This window comes from Lichenostomus cassidix, chromosome 1 (genome assembly GCF_008360975.1).
Source record: "Lichenostomus cassidix isolate B80296 chromosome 1, HeHo_3.0, whole genome shotgun sequence".
NCBI classification, from domain to species: Eukaryota; Metazoa; Chordata; class Aves; order Passeriformes; family Meliphagidae; genus Lichenostomus; species Lichenostomus cassidix.
In genome coordinates, this window is record NC_139479.1 from 37,986,163 (window position 1) to 38,010,027 (window position 23,865).

General features: G+C 38.7%; 1 protein-coding gene across 2 annotated transcripts in view; it reads left to right on the forward strand.

The window, feature by feature from the left end:
- Window positions 1-19,492, forward strand: part of NALCN (sodium leak channel, non-selective) — a 222,673-nt gene extending 203,181 nt beyond the window's left edge. For both annotated transcript variants that reach the window (XM_085056984.1, XM_085056992.1), the window contains 14 exons: window positions 2,793-2,886; window positions 3,416-3,522; window positions 3,907-3,981; window positions 6,761-6,880; window positions 7,872-7,940; window positions 10,083-10,231; window positions 10,945-11,038; window positions 11,808-11,940; window positions 12,468-12,583; window positions 13,802-13,959; window positions 14,616-14,766; window positions 16,361-16,510; window positions 17,219-17,336; window positions 18,635-19,492. In XM_085056984.1, coding sequence (XP_084913110.1) covers window positions 2,793-2,886; window positions 3,416-3,522; window positions 3,907-3,981; window positions 6,761-6,880; window positions 7,872-7,940; window positions 10,083-10,231; window positions 10,945-11,038; window positions 11,808-11,940; window positions 12,468-12,583; window positions 13,802-13,959; window positions 14,616-14,766; window positions 16,361-16,510; window positions 17,219-17,336; window positions 18,635-18,828 — 1,728 coding nt within the window. In that variant the 3' untranslated portion in view covers window positions 18,829-19,492. The remainder of the gene's footprint in view (window positions 1-2,792; window positions 2,887-3,415; window positions 3,523-3,906; window positions 3,982-6,760; window positions 6,881-7,871; window positions 7,941-10,082; window positions 10,232-10,944; window positions 11,039-11,807; window positions 11,941-12,467; window positions 12,584-13,801; window positions 13,960-14,615; window positions 14,767-16,360; window positions 16,511-17,218; window positions 17,337-18,634) is intronic.
- The last annotated feature ends 4,373 nt before the right edge of the window (window positions 19,493-23,865 follow it).

The window sequence follows — 23,865 nt, forward strand, 5'->3', positions numbered from 1 at the left end:
CAGCTGTGCTGCTAGATGGAGATTGAACATAAAGAAAAATGTGTTTACAGATGCAGATGTTTAGTTTGATGCAGGAATACATGTGGCAGATAAAAAGATGTGTTAAGCTTGCGTGTGTTGCAATCAAGAGGTCTCATTAGAACCCTCCCATTGCAGTATTTCCAATCCAAAGTTGTGTGGCTTTTTCCTGACAAACAGCAGAGCGTGTTGTAAAAATAATTGTCCATCACTCAAATAAAAAGGTCTAGGCAGGTCCACATGGGCTTTTTCGATTACCTTGAAAAGTAGAAAAACTTGCCCCCTGCATTAATCTGGACAAGCTAGGCATCATGAAATGGGGTCCAGCACATTTTGAGCCAAATAAATAGCCTAAAAGGTCTGCTGTTCTGTAGGTATTTTTCTGCTTGCATAACATTGGTGTAATTTTGGTAACATGAAGTGCAGTCATTCCTGTTAAAATTTCTCTGTTCTAGAGAGCAAGGAGCAGCGTGTTAATAATTTGTTTCCTTGTCCACTAAATTTTGACTGGTGAATTAACAAAGCTGAAATTTCTACAGTATGAGAATTCCATTTATAGATGCCTTTGTCATTCTTGTTCAGCTATGCAATATTATTTATCCTTCAACTATGCCAATACATGCATTAATACAAAAAGCTTTATGCTTTTTGTCCTTGCTCGCTACTAACAGTTCCCTTTAAATTACACTGAACAGACGTATCAGACAATATTTCTATAGAATTTACATGATACTAAAAGTATAAGTCTTTTATATCTTCTGGTTCAGCTTCTTCCATTGTTTCTTAGGAACCTGCAGTGGTATGTAATGCTTGGTTTTATTTCTGTTTTCATGACTGCTTCTTACTTTTTATGTATTTACTTTAGGGCAAAGAAAATGGTTTCAGATTTGAGGTGAAAAATTTAATGTTAATTAAGTGGGCAAGAGTTTCAGCCCAATTAATATTCAAGTAGAGTGAAGAAATGTCCAGAAACTAAAAAACAATTTTTGAGAGATGGCTGGCAACTAGCCCAGAAAGTAGAGAGCAAAACAATCCATGGTGTGAGTTTAAGTAGCATTTTCCTAAAACTAATTATTTGACCAATATATTAGCATTTAATGTAGATACTTTCTTCAGAAAATTATGGCTGATATATGGTTAGAGCAATTGCAGGAGTTGTTGAGGAGGATCAGAGTTGGACAATTCCTGAATAAACTATTTTACATGAAAACAAACAATTTTCTAAAAAGAAAAAATTATTATAATTGTAGATATGCTCAGTTTTTCATATGAGTTGTTTGAACTGCAGGCATGGAAACATTAGACTGGGAAGTACCACAGCGAGCTCCGGGCTGTGTCCTTGATTGTCCCAGTGTCAGGGCAATAGCCTAAATTATTCCACTCCCCCCAACCCCATTTCAATCTCTATCTGTCACTTGTCACAGCTCCCAAGTGCCAAGAGTTCAGTCAGCAGTGCAGATGTGATGGACTCAAATATTAGCTGGCACTTTGAGCTGACGTCCAAAGGCAAGCAGTTCCTCCAGCTCTGGACCTGCTCACAGTGCTTTGCTCTGTGGTTCCCTTATGATGATCCTGCTTGTGGAACAGGCAGTTTCTGAGCAGCAAAGCAATTTGGCACTAGTGTCTCTAGGTTTTACAAAAGTCCACTCTTTTTTGCCACCTTTCGTCTTGTTTGCAGTGAAGGCTCTCCAAGAATATAAGCCAGACACACTCATTGGGGTGAATGTGTTGCCTTTAAGTGTTTCTGAATGGTGCCATTTGGGCCTGACAGGAGTAGATCAACATCTTTACATCTGTCACTTTGTCCACATTGTGTTGGAAGGCACCTCTTCCCAGGGTACCATCTAGGGACACAGCTCCATAAACAGATTATGTTCACCAAGAGGAATAAATCCTGACCTTATTAGTTGCACAGCCAGCCACAATTCCAGCATCAACACAAGCCAGTGCCCAGGCGAGTCCCAAATACCATGCCAGACCTCACCCAGCTCAGTGCAGCTCCTCTTTGACAGGGACAGCAGCCAAGTGTCTGGGAGACAGGCTTTTGACATTTACCTTGAAAAGGTCTCCTTTGTTTTTGTAACTCTAGAATCCTTCTACGAGGTTTTACAGTTCTCTGAAGTGATAAGGAGCTCATTTTGCTTTGAAGGTCATTTTAGATAACATTGAATTCTGTTTGAAGTTTGCTTGTTTCTTCCTATGTTATGTGAACATTTACACATATTGCCAGCTACCACCACCCACCCTGAAGGTGTGTCTTCACCTCTCTTTGTGCCTCCTCTGTGGAGAGCTCTTGTAGATTCATAGCATACTATTATTTTATTTAAATTACACCCCAAGCAGAAGAGCTGTGGAGAGCAGCAATGATCTCCTGGAGGGCTCCTTCCGTGAAGAAACTGTAGTGGCACTAGCAAGCCACAGGATTTTCTGCTGCAGTCCAGACAAAATCCACCACTGCTGCCTGGCAAATGATGTTCAATCAAATGGAAGACCTCCTGCAGTGTTGCATTGCCCATACTGGACTGCTGCTACAAAGAGCAACTACTGCGCCTGCTGAGTTGAGTCCCAGAAACTCACAGCTAATGCATCCAGAAATCCTCTAGAGTAACAGCTGATACTTCAGACTCCTTTACCCAAACAGTGTGTTATTTAAGGGAAGTTGTGTATGTAACTTTATTTCAGGCACCAAAGAGAATGTTGTTTTCATGTTGCAGTGTTGAACGTTCTAGCTGTTGAACGACAAAAGCTTCATATGCTTCTCTTTGTTTATTAAGGGAACAGCTTTACTGACTGTAGATCAGAGACGATGGGAAGATCTGAAAAGCAGACTGAAGATAGCACAACCTCTTCATCTCCCACCTCGTCCGGGTATCAAAGATATTTTGATTTTATTGATGTTGAGCCCTAGTGTTTTTAATTCCCTAGGATTCTGCGATTCAAATTAAAACTGTAATCATGAGGCCACTAGGAGGTTGTGCATAAGTTAATGTGGAAACAGGCTCCAACTACAGATCTCTCCATAAGGCTATTAAAATCAACCCAAAATAGGTTGTGCTTCAATGGTTTTAGGATAAGACTTAATGAAAAAATGGATTTCTAAATGAAAAATATTTGCAGTTGGCTGTAATGATATGAATGGAATGTATTAATCTGACAGCAGTTGAATGATGCATTTGCCCTAAAAGTACCAAAGCTTTCATGCAACACTGGTGTTCAGTATTTGAAATTATATATTCAGAAGCCCTACTTGATATGGAGAATTGTGGCAGAAAATTAGAAATGTATTTTGGAAATGGGAATTATTTTGCCTCTAATGAACATGGAAAATATGTCAAGAAATAGGGGGGAAATGTCATCGTGTATTTTAACTCTCCTCCTAAAACTCTTTCTTTTTCAGATAACGATGGCTTTAGAGCTAAGATGTATGATATAACTCAGCATCCATTTTTTAAGAGAACAATTGCTGTACTTGTTCTGGCCCAGTCTGTGTTGTTATCAGTTAAGGTAATTGTGTTTCTTTTAAACATTTCATTTCAGTAGTACAGCATGTGCTGCACATTTCCTAACACCAATTAACGATCAATTGAGCCATTAGTGTGATGAATGCAAGGAAACATGATTTCTAGATACAGCAATCTCACTTGGCATAGATCACTGTAGATAATTGTAACTTGTGGAGCTTTTTGTAGTCTGTTCCACTATTTCTAATTTCTGGTTAAGCTGTAAATCTGAGAGGGAAGAGTGCACCAAGATGCCATTCCTGTCTGAGTATATTTTAAAGTGAAATCTATTCATTAACAAAACCCTCAAGAAAAGTTAAGGCAACGAAGAGGCATTTATTCTGCTGAACAGCTATTCGTCTATGAATGGATTATGTTTGCTTTTCAGTGGGATGCTGCAGATCCAGTGACTGTGCCTTTAGCAACAATGTCTGTTGTTTTCACCTTCATTTTTGTCCTCGAGGTAAAGTAACATATTTTATGACTTCTCAAGATTAAGACTTGTATGTATATATATTATTTTGTCTTTAGGGATGCTTCTTGTTCTTCACTATGGTGTTTATTTCTGAACATGTACATTCAGGGTTCTCCATGTCACTTGCCTTTAAACGTGTATTGAAAGAAGAAAGAAAGAAGAAGTATTATAGTCATACTTCTCTATAACCTTGAGCTTTCTGTCTTTTTACATATATTCAAGTCTGAGTTTTTAAAAGTATGTTTTGTTGAACCCAGTGAACTGTTTTCTTGCAGAACATCTCATATTACATTCCCTCCATACAACAAAAGGTCTGTGTTGTGTCATGGAAGTTCTGCTTCATTCATTTATATTTTGCCTGGTGTGTTAATCCCCACTATTCTGTAGCTGTGACATCATCAAACCTGTCTCAGTTTTGTTTTAAGTATTATACTTCATGTTAATATCTTTTAATAAGCTACACCCCCGCTCCAGTGTTGTCTATCTTTTGTTGCACAAATCTGGCTCCTGTGTGGTAGCAGCTCTCTGCAAGAATATTGTTATTGCAAAATCTGCAAGGTATATTTAGCCTATTTTCATAAGATTGGAATCTAATTATTTGAACACATTTTGAAAAATATATTTTAATGTATAAGGATATCCATAGTGCAACAAAGCACACATGTATGATGCTAAAGAAGATGCTTCCTCTCTGGTTAGGTTAGTACATAATTCTTTATAAGTTTTTGGTTGACTACTTCTCTTGTCAGTCCCCTCTGAATAGCTGATACTGACCACTATCAGAAACAGGATAGTAGACTATGTTTCCCACTGCTCTAATCCAATATGACAGTTCCTATGTTCCATTGATAGGTTTTGCCAGCAGTAATGAATAAACAATGAAGTGAATACCTTGTAGCAGCTGTAGCTAGAGTATGTCCATGTTGTTGCTTCTTTTTTCCCTACCCAGGAGAAATCAGTATCTCTGGAGAGACTGAGCAAACACAGAAAAGTTTTATTTGTGTCATACACAGGCAGGTTTTAATTTACCTAGTAACTATGTCTTTGGAAATACTTTTCTCTTATGCTGCCAGGGGAAACAAATACACTTCTAGAATTTCAAAAGAACTTTGTCAGAGCCAGGAAAAATGTGTTGACTGTCTCAACAGGCAAGCTATCACGCTGTGAGTGCACACAATTTATGGGGAGAGGAAGCAGGTTCCTGCCCAGGATCTTCCCTAAAGCAGCATAGTCTGGTTGCAGTGTGTTATGTACATGGTCAGCTATCACAGGCAGGCATGCAAGTCCAAAGCTTTCAGCATAGTTGATGGCCCTGTGTCCAATCTAACTCCTCATTCAGCCTTAAACCTCTACTGCTCACATCATATATGTGTGGTATAGAAAACAGGAAGAATTTGAAGATCTCACTTTTGTTACCACACTGATGATGACAGAATAAAGGGAGACTTTTTTTTATTTTTAATTTCCGTGGTGTGGTTTTCAGTTCAAGATTTTGGACACCTGAATTAGGTGTTTAAATTCTACGTGTGAGGCAGGTGTTCAAGCTGTTACTGTGATCAAGGGAGATGAAGGGTGAGATTCAGTTACCTCCACTAGCCACTCCAGAAGGCCTGGGGTGTTTACAGGTCTTATGTCATCCCTGCCAGCCCCACCCATACATCTTGAATTCTCTAGGGCATCTCAGTAACTTGGTAGAATTAGGCAAGATACCTTAGGTAACTCAAATGATAATTAGAGATTCAGAGACCACATTGTTCACTTCGTAGTCAGGCTTCAGAAAACATTCTAAGGCAAGAAGCTAACTGGAAAATCAGCCTTTTTCCTCAAGCTAGTGTCCTCTTACATTTGGTTTCATTTTCAAAAATGTTAAATGGCAGGGTTGCAAGGTGGGATGGAAGAAATAATGTAATGAATGCCTGACATTTGTAGCCTTTATATAGTAACTCTTAACCTGCTCTAAGATTTAATATGACTTGTGTATGAGAAACTCTTAGGTGTTCCCTCTACATGCATCACTCTACCTTGGTATCTGTTACCTGATGTGACTATGTGTATGACTGTCAGTATCTATTCTTGATCTTCTCATCTGCATTCCTGTTACCTAAATTGAAAAAGTCAAGCACTTTGGAAGCTGTCTTTTACCAAGTACATTGCAAAATGTACTGCCTCAACTGTTCTTAGCTCTTTTCTCTTACATCCTACTGAGTACAGAGTATTCCTTAAAGCAAGAAATATTTGCAATATAGGAAAACTTTATCATTAATTTGAACTGTAGGTGCTGCAGAACACAATTATACTCCTGAGTTCAGATGTAATTATGTGATTTTGGCTTGCTTACAGACAGTTACCTAGCTAGGATGCTGCTACCTTTTTTAGTTACATGTTATTGACGTGACTTGTTTGACTTTAAGTTATCTTAAGCCCACATTCACCTCGGCAATCTATACATTAAGTATTCAGTCTGAGGTGGTCAGCTGCACTCCTGTCTTTGGCACTTGGAGACAGAGAGACATTTTAGAATGCTGTTCATCCCTTGGTCTTGGTCATCTATGGTCTTACACAAGTACCAATTTTCCTCCATCTAAGGGAAGCTAATGTTATCTAGGTAGTCCACGTGGGAATATTTAGCTGTCATGAAACCTGCCCTTCATCGTTTGAAACTATTTCATAAAATGAACCCAATCTAACATTTTGGAGAATGAAAGAGGCGCTCATGGCAAGGAATAATAATTTCTTCATTACAAGTGAGATTTTTTTTCATCCATAGGTCACGATGAAGATTATTGCCATGTCACCTTCTGGCTTCTGGCAAAGCAGAAGAAATCGGTACGATCTCTTGGTGACATCTCTTGGAGTTATATGGGTGATACTTCACTTTGCCTTACTGGTAAGACATGCAAAATGCAATTCCGGTGATTAAAATGATTTTATATTTAAGCACCAGCAGTAGGATTGCTGCTACACATCCAGATAAACCCTTGAGAGTTTAATAAGGCTGAAATATGTCTGAAGAAACTAATCTTGATGCTAAGAAGAATGAATCATTGTCTTGGACAATTATGTAGTGCAAAAATTGTCTTACTAATACAAGTTAGAGTCTGTAAATGTGGGAGAAAACAAGTCTTTAGGAAGGATGTAAGTGAGAAAAGGAAGGAGACTGAAGAGAGTCAGAGCTCTTGTTAACAATGGTCTTATAAGCAGGAAGGAAGAAAGAGGCAAGGCACACAATACAAACAGGAGCAGAGAACTGGAAGAAGGCATAGGTTCTAAATTGCTGAACAATTCAAACCCAACCGTGATTCTGCATCACTGGTTTTGGTTAAGGGGCAGTGTTTAATTCAAGACATGAAGGAGAGGGAAGGAAATCAGCTCTCCCTTCATTTTGCACCAGCTTTTTTTAAATTCAGCTACACTCCTGGTTCCTTTATTTACAGGGGAAGGTGAAGGGATGGTTTACACTTGTCATCAATCACAAGTTGTCAAAGTCCCAACCCTATAACGTCTGCGGAATTCTCTCATGTCTGCCCCAAGTTTTGTTTGAAGGAAAACTTGTTTTGTGTGACTGGTCATTTTGCCCTGACATTCATAGTTTTCTCCCTGCTACTAAGTAGCTTGGAAGGCCTGAGGAGTTTCAGTAATTCAGCAGCTGCCTAGACAAGTACACTGGGCCAGATGGATGTAATTAATAGAGGACTGAAGGTTTTTTGGCTTGATATATGGGGAGGGTAGGTTTGTGTTCTTTCTATTGTTATTTCTAGTCTATGAGTTCTCTTATTTCATATGGGGATTCCCTTACATTACTATAAAGTCAGTTACCGTGATCTGTTCAAGAGATTCCTGCGGGACCATGTATTAAATCTTCTGTGTTTGTGTTCCAGAATGCATACACATACATGATGGGGGCATGTGTAATTGTCTTCAGGTTTTTCTCCATTTGTGGGAAGCATGTAAGTATAATCTAGGAACTACAACTATTGCAGTGCTCATGTATAGATTAAAGGACTAGATGCAGTGCATCTCTAGTGCAAATTCTCTAAGGGTCCATTTTCTAGGGGAAAAAAAGAGACTTCAAGCAACAGTCTCCAGCTGTTGCTGTTGCATGCTGTCTTTAAAATGTTGGGATTTTAGGTATATTGTATAATAGTGCTATGGTTACTGGAAAAGTTGCATTTTTTCAGAAAACAAAGTGCTGCTGCAATACCACAGCTTTTAAAACTGCTCTCTACAACTCTAAACTGTGCTACTTTAAGCTCTTGCCATTTCAGTGAGGTGTGATGGGCATTCTCTTTATTTATTTTCACTGCAAGACAAGTGTAGTGGTGGTTGAACACACTCATCTTGTTATGATACTGCTCTCTTAAAAAAGTTCTTTCCTCCAGAGTGCAGGTCTGTGTCTTTTGTCTCTACAATGTATGTCTTATCACAGTGAAGGATTTATATTCAATTTAAAAACAATTTTGGGTCACAATGTTCTTCTGGAAACACTGAGATGGTGATAAAGCAAGTCACTTTTCAAGTTTACATTTCTTTTGTGCTTGGATTTGCTCTGGTGTAATTGAGAGTAGACTGGCAGAATAAGCATAGGAATAGAACAAACACATTTATTTAACAAGCGGTGACACTGCATTCCCTTGCTGTAAGACTTCTTAGACAATCCAAATATTTTCTGTGAAGTCTGACATATTAAAGTAAATGTGATGAAAAGACTGCTGTACTAGGTTGCCAGGGTTAAGAACAGTAAGTCAAAGGGTTTGTTCAGTAAAGATAAAAAGTTTTCTTTCAATCAGACTACACAGAGCCTGTAGAGCCTTGGAAGTCAAATGAAAAATCCTTGCTTCTCCTATGCAGCCAGATGAAGTTAATTGCCTTCAAAGCTTTCTGATGGATTCTAAAGTTTTTTCAAGGTTTTAACCTAGTCATTTGTACTTTCATGTTATGAGCTGTGTCAGTTTCACTAATATCCCTGTCCTGATGTAAAGTGATGACTAAAGGTCAGTAGGAATTTGGCATGATTATAAAGAACAATTACACTCTCAGTCCCATTAAAGGGAATTTTTCATCGCATCCAAAGTAGTTAAGGGTGTTCGGACAATCTAGGGCAATAAATTTATCAACAGTAAAATATAAAATATACATGTATGGGAAAGTAATATCTATTATTGAGGCCTACAGCCTATGAAATTTTCAAAATTATGTTCTCATCTTATGCTCTTCGGCCAACTTTGCAGAATCACAGACTGACAGAGTGGTTTGGGTTGGAAGGGATCCTAAAGATCATCTCATTCCAATCGCCCTGCCATGGACAGAGACACCTTCCACTAGACCAAGTTACTCAAAGCCCCATCCAACCTGGCCTTGAGCACTTCCAGGGATGGGACATCCACAACTTCTCTGGGCAGCCTGTTCCAGTGCCTTACCACCCTCACAGTGAAGAGTTTCTTCCTAATATCAAGTCTAAACCCTCTTTCAGCTTAAAGCCACTTGCCCTTGTCCTGTCACAACATGCTCTTGTAGAAAGCCCCTCTCCAGCTCTCTTGTCACCCCCCTATAGGTACTGGAAAGCTTCTGGAAGGTGTCCCTGGTCTTTCACAATTTCCATGAGAAATTACTAGCTTAAAGAAGCTGTACTGATAGTAAGAAAATCCCCCTTCTCTAAACATGAATGGATTCCTTTAGGTAGGCTGCTGTATCTGTGGTTTCCATCTAAAACTTAGGATCACTTTCAGATAAGGTCAAAGAGGTTTCCTGCACCACTGTTCATGCAATGCTAATGCTGATACTGCAACAGAGTACTTATCCTAGAATATAGTTAAGCCTATGCTGTTATCCCTACACTGGTAATATCCCTACGCTGAATTACCCTAAATATACTTTTTGAGGAGCAACATCTTGACCTTTAAATGAGAAAGATACGCTGATATCTATAACAAGTAAAAAGCACAGTTCAGATTCATAATGTACCATCTTACTGAGCTCATCCATTAATGAATCTATGTAAAGGATTTGTTGTCAAATGCAAGAACTGTCTTTTCTCTTTTATCTTTGCTTTACTGAATCTGTCATGGATTGCTTTTTCTCTGTCCTTCCAGGTGACACTAAAAATGCTGCTCCTGACTGTGGTTGTCAGCATGTACAAGAGTTTCTTCATCATAGTGGGCATGTTCTTACTGCTTCTTTGTTATGCTTTTGCTGGAGTGGTTTTATTTGGTACAGTGAAATACGGCGAGAACATTAACAGGTACAGTATGTAGTTCTTACCTTATGGGGATGTTGTTCAAACAACCTGAAGAAATCACATTCTGCTAGAGAAGTTTATCTGTGGTAAAAACCAGACAGATTTGCAGGTGTGGCTGAAGAGCTCTAAACAGAATTTCTTATAGGAGACACTGAGCCATCTTTCCATCTTTCCATCTTTCCTTTAGCATTGGGCTAAAGGACACCTGATCCAACCCGGAGCAGATTGAGAGCTGTTCTTCTTTATGCCAGCTGGAATATGCTTCAAAGCAGTACTGTGCTAGCCCACAAGCTGCTGAAACACAGTGTACCTACTTCATCTTACTGGCATCACCGAGGAGCAGGATCAATATACCAGGCTGATACAGAGAGGAGACAGTTCTTTGAACTGGCTGTTAGCTGGAGATTTCCCAACCATCAGGCTTGCAGAAGAAAATGGAGACAGGAAATAGGATCTGGCCTTGAGTTTTCTTTAGCTCTCTGATAAAATGAGATAAAATACTCACACCTGTGTCTGAGCTAGAATTTAGTTGTTATACCTTAAGTCATGAAATAAATAATTCAATGAGCTCATTCAAGTAATACTGTAACTATTTTTAGGTTAAGATAGTAGAACAGGAGAAAATGGAAACATTTTTTCTTGCCAATGTTTTAATTCTGGGAAGTGAAACAATCTCTCACTCTCACTCTCTCTCTCTTTCTCTTTCTTTAAAACAGACATGCAAATTTTTCATCAGCTGGGAAGGCTATTACTGTACTCTTCAGAATAGTTACTGGAGAAGACTGGAACAAAATTATGCATGACTGCATGGTAATTACAATACTGCCAGAAATAAGTAGTCAAGAAAAAGAGATACCCTTCCATCTCAGACTGTTTTCAGTATCTTATCTTTGTACAAGAAATGTTGGGCTTGCCTTTATCTCTTAAAAAAAATAATGTTCTCTAGACCTCAGAGCATGACGCACAAATTGCAGCTCCAGTGTCATACTCACAGTATAGTATTTCATGGAGCCAGGCTATTAGATTATTTAAAAACAAAAGTAAAAAGATTGTTTCAAGATCAGAAATGCAGTAACTTATTTTTTCATTGTTATCTCTGCTTTGACTGGGGCAAGGTGTCTTTTCAGATTAACCTTGTCTTTGATTCCTGCACTTTGGCTCATTCCATGTGAATGATAGTCTTGATGCCCTCAAAATTCCTCCTCAAATCATTATATTTTGCCCAAGTAAATGTTTTTCTGTACTTTCCATTGCAAAGAAAATCATATGCTTTTCCTTTTTAAAATTAATGAGCAGGGAAGAAGCATTTTGAAAACCACTATGCTTCAAAGCACCAGGTTGTTCCTGTACAGTGGTACAATGCACAATGTGCCCTGTGTGTGATAGTAAGATCCATGCCTAAGCTTTTTTTGTCTGACTACTAAAGGAAGAAAAACAACCTGCCCACAATAAGGCCCACAGTATTATTCCCTAGTTTGGAAGCCTTAAAGAAATAACAGTCTTAAATATTGTATTGATTGCAGAGAAATTGAGAGTCTCTCATTATTGTTATTTTACTTTGTTTTCTTTTGTTTTGAAGGTTCAGCCTCCATTTTGTACACCAGATAATAGCACCTACTGGAAAACAGACTGTGGAAATTATGCTGGTGCTCTTATGTATTTCTGTTCTTTCTATGTCATCATTGCATACATCATGCTGAATTTGCTTGTTGGTAAGTGAAAATACACATTAATAACAAAAAGGTCCATCTTGGCATGTGGTATGTTAGATGTGAGTCTGTTGTGCTATTCAAGTATGAGGCTGCCCTGTGCCTTCAGTGTTACCTTGTATGCATATAATGATCTTGATACTTCTTTGGCATGAGTATGCTAAAACTCAGGAATTTTGGGAATGAAAGCTTTTTGAACAAAGAGATGTGTTTTATTTGTAGTGTGGAGTTACCCTGTGGAACGCTGTTTTCTAAGGTTTTCTTTCTTCGGTTAACCTTTGTTCAAACATCATTGGAATTCACTTAATTGATCTTAGATGTTAGATTAGGCATCTCACCAGCATTTAAGATACAGCTTTTTAAAAAGTGAGCATGGTGAATATTGATGTGGCAAGACAGTGTATTATACATTCAAAATCCTTGTCTGAGCATACAGGCATTTGTTAATGCAAAGTTTGCACAACAGAATTAGAGGTTAGAATGTAACTACAGGCTTTCTTTAGGGTGTATTTTGTTCTTGTGGTTTTCAGCTATCATTGTGGAGAATTTCTCATTGTTTTACTCAACCGAAGAAGACCAGCTTTTAAGTTATAATGATCTAAGGCATTTTCAAATTATATGGAACATGGTTGATGACAAAAGAGAGGTAAGAAATAATAATTGCTTGACAATAAGCACAGAAATACAGTAAATTTCCAGTTTTTCTTGGAGAGGAATATGGAGTAAACAAAGTGTGTTGACAGAATTCTCTGAGCAGTTACTGTTCAAATTTGAGACATGAGCATGAGCTGATGTTTGTTCATGGCCCTTCAAACACTAACCTGTATTGACGTGCTTATAATAACAGATTTACAAACAAACATACCTATTTACAGGATCAATATAATAGCACCTTTCCTCCCAGATCCCTGAGAGTTGTTCCCTCAATTCAAAAGCCACTGGGACATGTTCCTGGGAAACTGGCTTTAGGAGGCCCTTCTGCAGGCAGAGGGGTCAGACAAGGTGAGCTCCAGAGTTCCCTTCCAACATCAACCATTCTGTGATCCTGAAATGACAATAACATCTGGGCGACTGAGCTGCTCAGATGCCCACACAAATTAAATGATTCATGACATCACTAAGATTTGAATGTGAACATTATGGTGAAAGAAGCTGGTTGTTTTTGGCACATGGCTGTGCTGGAGAGGAAAGTGCAGTCTGTACTTATGGGGGTAGAGAGTTCTGTATCCATTGTGCCCAGCACTGATCAACACCTTACAGCAAAAATAGTTCTGATGAGGTTCATTTAGCAGAAAAAAGTATTTGAAGGTTGTGAATACCATGGTTTCAGAGGGAAGTACTTTCAGTCCTAAATTTTTACCAATAGATAAAAATTGGTGTCACAAAGAATGCAGGATGTGCTAGGTTGCCTCTTAGAGCAGATAACCTCTAAAAAGCCAGTAAACTCAACATTCTTCTGTTCATCCAGAAATGCACAGAGAAGGGCACAGGTTTACAATCAGTTATAGGCATGGCTATGAGTGTTTAAACTGTAGTTTAATTTCCATTTTTCAAAGGCAGCTCTTTGGGAATATGATTCTAATTACAGATGAATGCAAATAGGGAAACTAAATCCCCAAGCAATTTTGAAAAATTCTTGCAAAATTAACAGCATAGATTCTTACTGTATATGAGTCAAATAACCACAAAGACTTCTATGAATTTGCTGAAGAATTGGCTGAATGTGCACATTCTTCAGCAATGTGTTCACAGTGACTTAAACAGGCTAGGAGAAAGAGTTTTTCTCTCGGTGATCAAGTTGAATATCTGAATTGGTTGTTAGATCACAGTAATAATTTACCATATATGATGCAATTTAATGCAGGGTGTAATCCCTACCTTCCGAGTGAAATTTCTGCTGAGGCTTCTGCGAGGCAGGCTGGAGGTGGATCTCGACAAGGACAAGCTGCTGTTCAAGCACATGTGCTATGAAATGGAGCGGCTCCACAATGGTGGTGATGTCACTTTTCATGACGTGCTCAGGTACCCTGAGATTTTCTCTACACTTTCAGAACAGATAAAACAGCTTGTGTTTCTTTCTAGGCTCACAGGTAGTCATTAGGCTTGGGAGAAGGCAAGAATCGTAGCCACAGAGGCACTGTAATTTAAAATGCTTTACAAAAACTAGATTTCCCTTTTTTTCCTGCAAAAATATTAGCGATGGAAAATACAGATCCTAGGGAATCAGCTCTAAGTAATTTGAACATTTTCATTGCAGGAGGCTTGTCACAAACTGCAGTCACATGTTCCTCTTGTATCCCAACTAGTGAAATGTACCTTCAAATGTAGCAACATGACAGTGAGCCTGACTGGAAATAAAATAGAAATGGGAACATTATCCAAGCGTAAACACTTAGGGGAAAGAAAACCCAAACCACCACAAATGCCCTAATTGCTTACAGTTCAGTAGTTCACCTGTTTTGGATAGCTGGATGTAGGTGATAAGGTCTTTGTTTTCAGCACCATAAGTCTCTTCTAAAATCACCTCAGCAGAATTTTAGCTTCAAATGGGAATTTACTGCATGCATGCACCTGAATTATATATTTTTGTACTAATGTCTTAAGTATGAGCTTTGATTTTCTAAATTAAAATATAAAGACACCAGCATCTAGAAAGAAATAAATTGTGTTTCTTCCAGCATGCTTTCATATAGGTCTGTGGATATTAGAAAAAGTCTTCAACTGGAAGAGCTGCTTGCTAGGGAACAACTGGAATATACCATAGAAGAGGAGGTAGCCAAACAGACCATACGAATGTGGCTGAAAAAGTGCTTAAAGCGAATCAGAGCAGTAAGTCAAGCTAAAGCAGCATCTAAATGGCTGCATAAATTGAACTGTTCAACAATGCTGGAATTTGCTGTCACTATGCTTCATTTACTCTGGAGTCATGATAATACTTATGTGAAGAAGTACGTAGCAGTTGCTAACTGAGCAAAAAAAAAAAAAGTTTTTTACAGCTCAATTGAAAGTGCTACAAAAATAAGCATCTTTTGAAGGCAAAAACTGTCTTCCTGTCAAAATTTATGTCTTTTCAATATGACAGGAAGATGCACGTGCAGAGACCAAAGTCAAAGGAATTAAAAAAAAAAATTAAATTTAATGAAACTTCATAGGCCTAATCCTTCCTCACAGAACATAATTGTATAATTTCCTTGCCTCTGCTGGCAGATCAGAAACCTGTAGATGACTCTCCAAATGGAGCCTGTATTAAGATAAATCATTTGAGTGACCCAAAAGAAGAACTTTCATTTAAATTTTGCAGTTATTCTCATGTCTTCTTCCAAAACCAACTCTTCCTTTATATAAAAAGTCACAACCTCATTGCATTGATGACTGATTTTCAGCTACTGTAAGTCTGAGTCCAGGTTTCTACACATATATTTTTTTGTTTTTATAAAAAATTACTTCTTGTGATTGGAGATTTTCTATAGTGATCTATGGTAATGGCATCTGTCTTCTTCTGTTTGTTAATTTATAAAAAACTGAGCTGGACATTTTGAATATAATGTACATTCCAGCTGAAACATCAGTGTTCAGTGATACATAGTTTCAATTTATCTCATCTCTTCAATAATAATGGCAGTAAATTTAATCTCAGCTCTCAGTTCTGGGTTTGTTCAACTCTGTTGTTCTTTTCATTATGATATTGAACTACACTATGTTAAAGTAAATATGCTGTTCATTTCACTCTAATAATATGGTTCAGATCATTTCACATTATATGAACCTTTTGTAAACTGAATGTAATTATGGAAGTTAAGATATATTTTCAAATTCTCTTGTTATTCTCTACATCTCCCTGGAGGGATCATGTGAAAACTACCCAGGAAAGTGAAACGCTTCCTAAGTGCTGTTTATTTTAATTTAAAAGCAAATTAGATTGTAAAATCATGATGGTAGCAGGTTTGTTTTTCTATTTGTACTGTAAATCTATACTTAGTCCCAAGGTTTTCAGTACTATTTTATTCAGTCTTACTGACAGCCCATTCCAAAGTTCATGAAAGAAATGAGAATTTTTTCATTGCCTTCAGGTAATTCCCTGTGAATCTCTACCAATTTCCTGGTTTTCTTTTTTCTTTGCAAGGATTTTTAACTGATAAATTCAAAACTTTGTACATGTTTAAACTCTAGGTTTAAACCAACAATTGAGCAATGTGCCTTCCACTTAATGTAGTTCATGAGTTTCATCCTCTATTCCCTAAAGGTTAGAAGTATGCTGCACTTTGTTTAAATAGCAAAATCTAATACATGGATCTCTATCAATGCACCTGGGTTCCACAGCTGGTGCTCACTGTTCAGTTAAATATTTAGAATGCTTAAAAAAAAATCAAACACTGACACACAAATGAGAATATTTTTTTCATCACATATTGCACCTTGATAGAAACAGCAGCAGTCGTGCAGCATTATCCACAGCCTACGAGAGAGCCAACAGCAGGAGCTGAGCCGATTTCTGAATCCTCCCAGCATTGAGACAACACAGCCAAGTGAAGATATGAATGCAATTAATCAAGATAACAGTGCACAGCCAGAGGTATGTTATCCAGAAAACCATCAGCTACTCATAACAAATTCAGAAAACTTCCGTGTTTCTTATTTGTTCTTTTGTAAACATAATTTTAACCGAAAAGGTCATAAACAGTACCTTGTTTTGCTTCACTCTTTGCCATCAGATGTAAAGGCAGGGTGCTCTAAGGCAGTAATTCCCCAACATATTCAGCTGTCTTGCTATCACAAGGGGCAAACTCAGCTGTACAACTCTGGCAGCCCCAGCTCTCAGCTTTTGCATGAGCTGTGTGCAGGCTTGGGGATGCGAAGCTTTCCATTTCAGGCATTCTGAAGTAGTGTTTACACTGAGAGTGAGAACACTGGGCATGCTGGGACCTCTAAGCAGGAATCCTGAGCTCTTCCACAATAGGGAATATAGAAGGTACAACGTAAGGGCTGCTTTCTACAGTGGTTGTAGTTGGCTGAGAATAATTTCATAGGACAAATAGTAATTTGTCCTATGCCCTTCCATAGGACAAATGGCATTGAGAGCCCATGTGATCATTTTACTTTTGCCTGCTCATGGTAGTTTTCTGGGATATTAAAGGGTAGAAAGCATGCTGCCTGAATCAATGGCAATATGTTTTGTTTGTATTCATGGATAAAGCTTGAAATAGAATAGAAAGTTATCCCTTCCTAGGGTTACACCCATGCAGTGGGGAGCTATGGCTGAGATTCTTTTTTCTCCATTCAGACGAGTAGCCAGCAGCAGCTCCTTAGCCCAACACTTTCTGACAGAGGTGGCTATAGACAAGACTCTGGAGATGCTGGGAAACCTCAGCGGAAATTTGGACAATGGCGTTTGCCATCAGGTAAGTGAAAATGTTTATCAGTAGAGTCCACACATGCAAAATTGCTGTTGTGCAATGCCAAGGCCAAGAGAAGCTTCATGATTCACAGTTCTGTCTCCTGGCTGCTGCTTGCCCCCACATCAGGGCTTTCCTATCATCATGACTGTTGACATGAAGCAGTTTCTCCCTTTCTTCACAATTCTGAAAGTTTGGGAGATGGGCTCAAGCATTGCCCTGTGCAAACAGTTGCATTTTTTACTTTTTCATACACTTACTCAGGACCTTTGACATCGGTCAATCCTATTCTGAATCAGAGCGCTGACTCTAAAGGCTGCCACTGTTCAGATCATAATTGTATCTAAGTGGAAGTAGGAGAGAGAGCCATGCTGTTCTTTTGACTACCATTGACCCTACTTTTGTGGCCAGTGTACTTGTACAAGAAACAGGATAGTTTAATAGAGAGGATTCAATCCATTATTTCCATTTAAATATCAGTGAGCAGCAAAGATCAACATTTTTCTGGATAAGAGAGAGCAAAAGAGGAAGCATGATAAGGAGGAATCATACTACTGTGGTCAACTGCACAGGTTTTTCAAGTGAGAAAGCTTGAAAGAATGAGTAGCTCAGGGTTTCCTTTCTTAGCACTGATGTGGTCCATGTCAATTTTTAACTTTCCTCAGTGGATGGTTTTAAAAAGGAAGGTCATCTCCATGCACAATACAGCTGGCAGATAAGTAGTCTGCCTCAAGTCCAACAAAGACAGGTATTTAAGATCATGAATAGCATCATTAAGATCAATTGTGGGGTTTATAGACTTAGACATGTGGTTTAGTGCCATACCAGCAACTTGTACTGGCTTCAACCCCTGGGCCATGGTAAAGTATCATTTTCTAGATATAGCTGCTACTCCTAAAAGCTTCCCGCATGCCCCTCCCCACCCCTCCTTCCTCACATTTACTATTTTCACCTTTTTGCCAGCAGGTTAGCTCATGTAAGTACTGCCTAAATCATTTAGGTTGCAATTAGCCGGATAAGAAGAGATCTCTTGCATCATTTATCCCAGCAGAAGGAAGTGAGGCACTGCTCAGTTGAACTGCTCTACCAGCAGATTAGTGGGAGCAGTGTGAACATCTGGAGCTGGGAAAACAAACAAACAAAACAAAAAAAACCCACCAACATTAGAACAGAGCCCTACTCTATCTGAACTAAATTAGTTTAAAGGTGCCTCAGTCCAGCTAGTTCTGTATACCTGAATTCTAAGCAAAAATGTTCAAGAAGCAGATCTACTCTAATACAGAACTTTCTGTTTCATTTCATAGCTCCCAAACCAATAAGCCATTCAGTGTCTTCAGTCAACCTCCGTTTTGGTGGACGTTCAACTATGAAATCTGTTGCATGCAAAATGAATCCCATGTCTGATGCTGCTTCCTGTGGATCAGAAGTCAAGAAATGGTGGACAAGACAATTAACTGTGGAGAGTGATGAGAGTGGAGAGGACCTTCTTGATATCTGAAAAAGATTTAAGTCATACTACAGTCTGATTTTCCATGTTTAGAATTGAAGATGCTGTGTGATGTATGATTTCTTTAAAATAAATATAATAAATTTTCTCTTATGCTTATCCTTCAGCCCTATGAAGCATAGCACACACTTACGTGTTAGAATTGACCTCTCTAGGTACTAACTACTCTAAGAAACCTGTATACTACAGCAGTACTAACAAAGCCAGAAAGACTATATATTGGCTTTAGCAGACAGAGCATTGAAATATTTCGTGTGTTCTCAATCATAGTGAAAATTTGATATGAGCACCTCTGTGTTTTTCTTCAATCTTTACCATATTTTAAAGTAGCAACACCTTACAATACAGGGGTAATGTATTTCTTCTTCTTGTGTTTTCCCTCAGTTCTTATTTAGTAACATTTCTTTAGAAAGATTTTATTATTCATGAATGACCTGAAGAGGTCAGCACTGACTTCATGTTCAAGGGAAGTATTTTTACAAAGTACAGATTCTGAATTACAATTCTAAGCTTTCTCTGGACCTTTTTTAAAATATGCAAGATATAGGATAACTCCTTTTAAAATCAAAAGGTGAGGGATTGGCTTTTAAAATGTAAATATCTTAGGGGTTTGGTTAATTATGCAAAGAGCTTGATTTTCATAGAGAAAACAGGGGGGAAAAAGAAAAAATACATGAAAACTGTGCATTTAAGCATCCAAGAGAAGACTTTCACATGAAAAACATAGACTTATGCTTCATTTTCAGAATGTACTGGTTACATATATATGTGCAGTGTCATTATTCTTCTGTTAGCTGAGTCCCATTTTTCTTGTGTAGTCGTAAGATAATTTTCTTCTTGTCTGTGATAAAATTTAGCATGTTGTGGATTCTAATTACAAAATACGTCTTTAAAAATACATTCAATTTTGCCTGTATAGGTAGAATTTTACCTACCCATATTACTGTTCATGCTACAAGCCTGCAAAGGTAAGGCATGGCACTCTACTGTGGTTAAGTACCTTTGTCCCTTTTATCCCAACACATTGTATTTGACATGTCAGCCTTCATTTGTTTTATGAGCCACCAACAGTGCTACATTATCGCCAGTGAAAAAGCAGCTATCGCTTTCATAAAAGTTTTTCCAGTGAAAGGCCAATGCTATACAGATATGGAGGTGCAGAAGGAAAGCCACAAAACACAAACATGTTTGCTAGTTTCTGAATCTAAGGCTGTCAAAAAATGTGGGGTAAAATTGTGCCCTTCCCTCCGGGAAGAACTAAGCGGTTGCAGATTTTGTTGCTTGGCCCCGACTAGGTTTTATAGCATAGCTGGGACCTTTCTGTTACCATTGTTTCCTATGGAAATGATAGTTTGCTCTAACATGGCCTGATGTGAGATCTTGTAAGAGGCTCACAGTTTATTTAAATCACCACTTCAAAAATGTATCCTTTCAAAAGTAGACAAAAGCCAGTGTTCTGCAGTTTTTTCTGGCCAAAATACTCACGTAGAGCGGTCAGTATACAACTGAAAACACACAGATGCCTTCACCAAAAATGCAAAATTAGTTTTGGCCATGAAATACAGCTTTCTTGGCATCTGTCAGTTTTTTTTTTTTCCACTGTATGACTGAACATTGTTTAGAGATTTTTTTCTAAAATAGTCATATTGAACACATCTGTATTTTGTGGGAGTTTATGTGTTTTGGGGTATATTTAAGTTTAAATCTAGTCAGCTGTAACTCTATAGTAAAAGAATGTGTACGTTCTCTTGTTTACTAGATTATGAACCATCAACAAGACTTCATATACAAGTCCATTACTGTGTGTTCTATTTTATGCTTGTTTAAGTTGAGCTTTTGTATATATGACAAAAAGATAAATATTTGATTTATAAAAAAGAGTATATTTGAAAGTTCGATAATACATTGAACTGCAGATCACTCTTGCTGCAAGCCTTCTTTTTAAAAAATCTGGCAAACATTTTTCCCTTGCCTTACAGAACACTGTCAATAAAAGTGAGTTGCTTTAAGCATATTCCTCCCTCTGCTTTTCATTGTAACTGCATTGGGTGTATCTGGCTCATCCATGATAATGCTGCATAGTAACAATCTCTGTGGTTTGTACAGGATTATGTAGAGGTGCTTTCAAATGCTTGTAGTTGAGGGCCTTTGGATTTTTTAACTCCAGCTACTGACCTCATCAGTACTGCCACAAGGGGTCTCAGTCAAACGATGGGACTAAATAGGACTGTTCATTATTTATTTTTATTTAACCCACTTCTCTGCTTCAGAGCCTGGATGTGAGTGAGTGTGGGTGGGTGAGTGGGTGTGTCCTCTTTTACTTTTGCAGATATAGGAAGTCGAATGAAGTTACAAAGATATGAAAATAATATATACACAGGCAAACAAGCAGTTTAAGGTAAAAACCTCCTTAGTACAGCACCCCCAGCATAACTAAAGAAGGTCCTACTCTGCAGCAGAGCAACTGATGCACATTTGCACATGAAGGTGAAGAAGCTGAAGAATGACTGGAGTTCAAACAGCTTAAACCAACAATGGAGAGACACAAAGAGGAAATAATGTGTCAGGAAGTCAGAGTCAGTCCAGACAGCCTTAGAGAAAAGTTCAAACAAGAATAGATCCTGAGCAAAGGTAAACAAAAGATTGCTGGGAGAATATTGCTACCTGCAAAGTTACCCTATACAAATGAAAAGAGGAAGGTGTTTAGGCTTCTTTTCATCTACTGAGAGAGCTCTGTTCCATAGGAAGCAAATTGTAAAAGTCTTCACTACTTGGTTGGGCAAAAAGTGTAGTGCATTTTACTAGTGCTCAAAAAAAAGTTGCGTGTGAGAAGTATAAGAACACACAGCAAAGATGTATCTCAATATCATTTCAAAGTCAAGTCAGATTTCAATCACTTTTTTAATGACAAAACTTATAACCTGAAACCATTTATTTTGAAAGATATCCAACTGAATTAAGAGCTGAAAACATGAATTATGCCTTTACACACTGAAAATACCATCTTTGTTTTAACTAATGTGGAGCAATCAGGCTTAAACATCTTCAAAATAACATTACATTCAGTATTGTCTGCATTCAAAGACCAGCATCACAGCTTCTGAGAAGCCAGATTAAATGCCAAGAGCAAGTGAACAACTTTGTGAGAATAATCTTACTTTGTTCTCTTCTTTTATTCATAACATGCCCATGCAGATTAGGGTGTCCATGAATAGCTGAGGTAGAAGGGTTTGCACTCCAAAGTACACTTGGAGAACTAGCAAGCAACGTCCCATCCAAGAATGCCCATTCCTTCTGCAAGATTTCCACAAGTGAAAACAAACACTGGCCTGAGCTGTCAGAATTTCCAATAGGATTATCTCAGTCTGCCTGAATCTAGCTTTCAGAGGCTAAATTCCTTCCTGCTATTGAAGGCAGTTTAGTCACACCACAGATGAACTTGCCACAATACATAGGCTGATGCTGGGAAGTTGGCTGCCCTGGTTTGTTCAATTGCTCTGAAACATGAAGGGAGCCTCACTAGAATTCAATTAACCTTCCTCTTCATCCCAAGGGCGCTGGTGTCAGGCCCCATTAGCAGCTGTTGCCCATTGTTCTCAATGAAGAACCTCTAAGCACGAAGTTATTAACCCATCAGTGAGCCAAGTGTACAGGCAGTGGCATTTTATCCCCTTCCACAGGTTCCTGTCTCAGATGCTTATTCCAGTACCCTTACTGGTTTCATACTTTCACCTGACTTCCATATCTGCCCTGGGGAATTTGGGTGAATTACCTGAGCACCTACAAAAGTGTGTTCCATTAAAGGGCATCTTACTGGAAAGGCAAGAAATGTCTTGAGCACACACAGGAAAGGAAGAAAAAAACCCAAAACACTGTCCATCAGCCTGAAGAGCTGTTGACATTGGCCTTCTTTCTGAATTCAGGCGTCAGCCACCAGTGGCACAAGCCTCCAATGTCTCTGGGAATTGCTTTGTTTCAGTAAGACTTTTGCCAAGGTTGGAAACAAATTAGTTTTTGCCAGGCAAATATCAATGTGTCCTAGAGACTTGGGCAGTCAGGTTCTCACTGGGTCCTCCACACATTGGAAGTGGCTGTGGTGGGATTACTGTTGGTAAGTACACCTTCCCTTGAAGGTAACAGAAGAGAATCAGTCCTTGAGTTCATTGGCAGAGAAGCTGGATGTCATATCCTTGCTCATGCCCTGCTTTCTGGTTTCCTTTTAGGTGCACTCCATTTTCATGTAAAGGGGACAGTGTTTAAGCATATTCTTCATTTTCAGCATGTGCTCCCCCAGAATTCAAGTATTCATCCCCCCAAGCAATTCAAGTATTTCAAAAACTAAACATCACCAAGGAAAAAAACAAATCACTTTTCCCAGTTCCTCTTCAGCTCCCTGTCAAGTCCTCCAGTGCCAGCAGACACTTGGTGGTGAGTTTTACAGTGCTTGTAGGCACTGCTGGCCTTGGCCACTCAGCTGTTGAGGACAGCAACTTCCTCCTCAAAGCTGGTAGATGCAAATAGATGTCTGTGCCTCTGTCCTGCACAACAAAACTCTGCTTTTCCACTGCACCCTCAGTGGCAGGGAGTTAAATCTCTAAAAAGATCATCAGGGGCTGAGAAGATGCAGGTCCCCTCAGGCTGCTCTGCCAGGAGAGGGACACGTCTGTCACGATGGTGCCTGGGCAGCCAAGAGCAGCCAACAGACAAAAAGGCTTGCCTAAGCTTTCCTGCCAACACTTTCAGAGCAGTGATATTAGGTATATCATTTATGCACTCCTACACTGCAGACAATCCTGAGGGTGTGATTCAGTAAAAGGTTTTTAAGAAGGTGTCAAATGCAGTTGCAATTAGCCAGCTCCAGCTCTTCCACTGGAAAGTACAATGTCCTGAACTTTGCTGATTTAACTCTTCACCCAGTTGCTTTTTCTGAGCTCTGTAAAATGCTCAAGATTCAAAAATCCAGGTATTAAAACCTTCATCTTAATTGTATCAGCAACAGCAAGAATATTTATCTGACGTTGGCCTGTA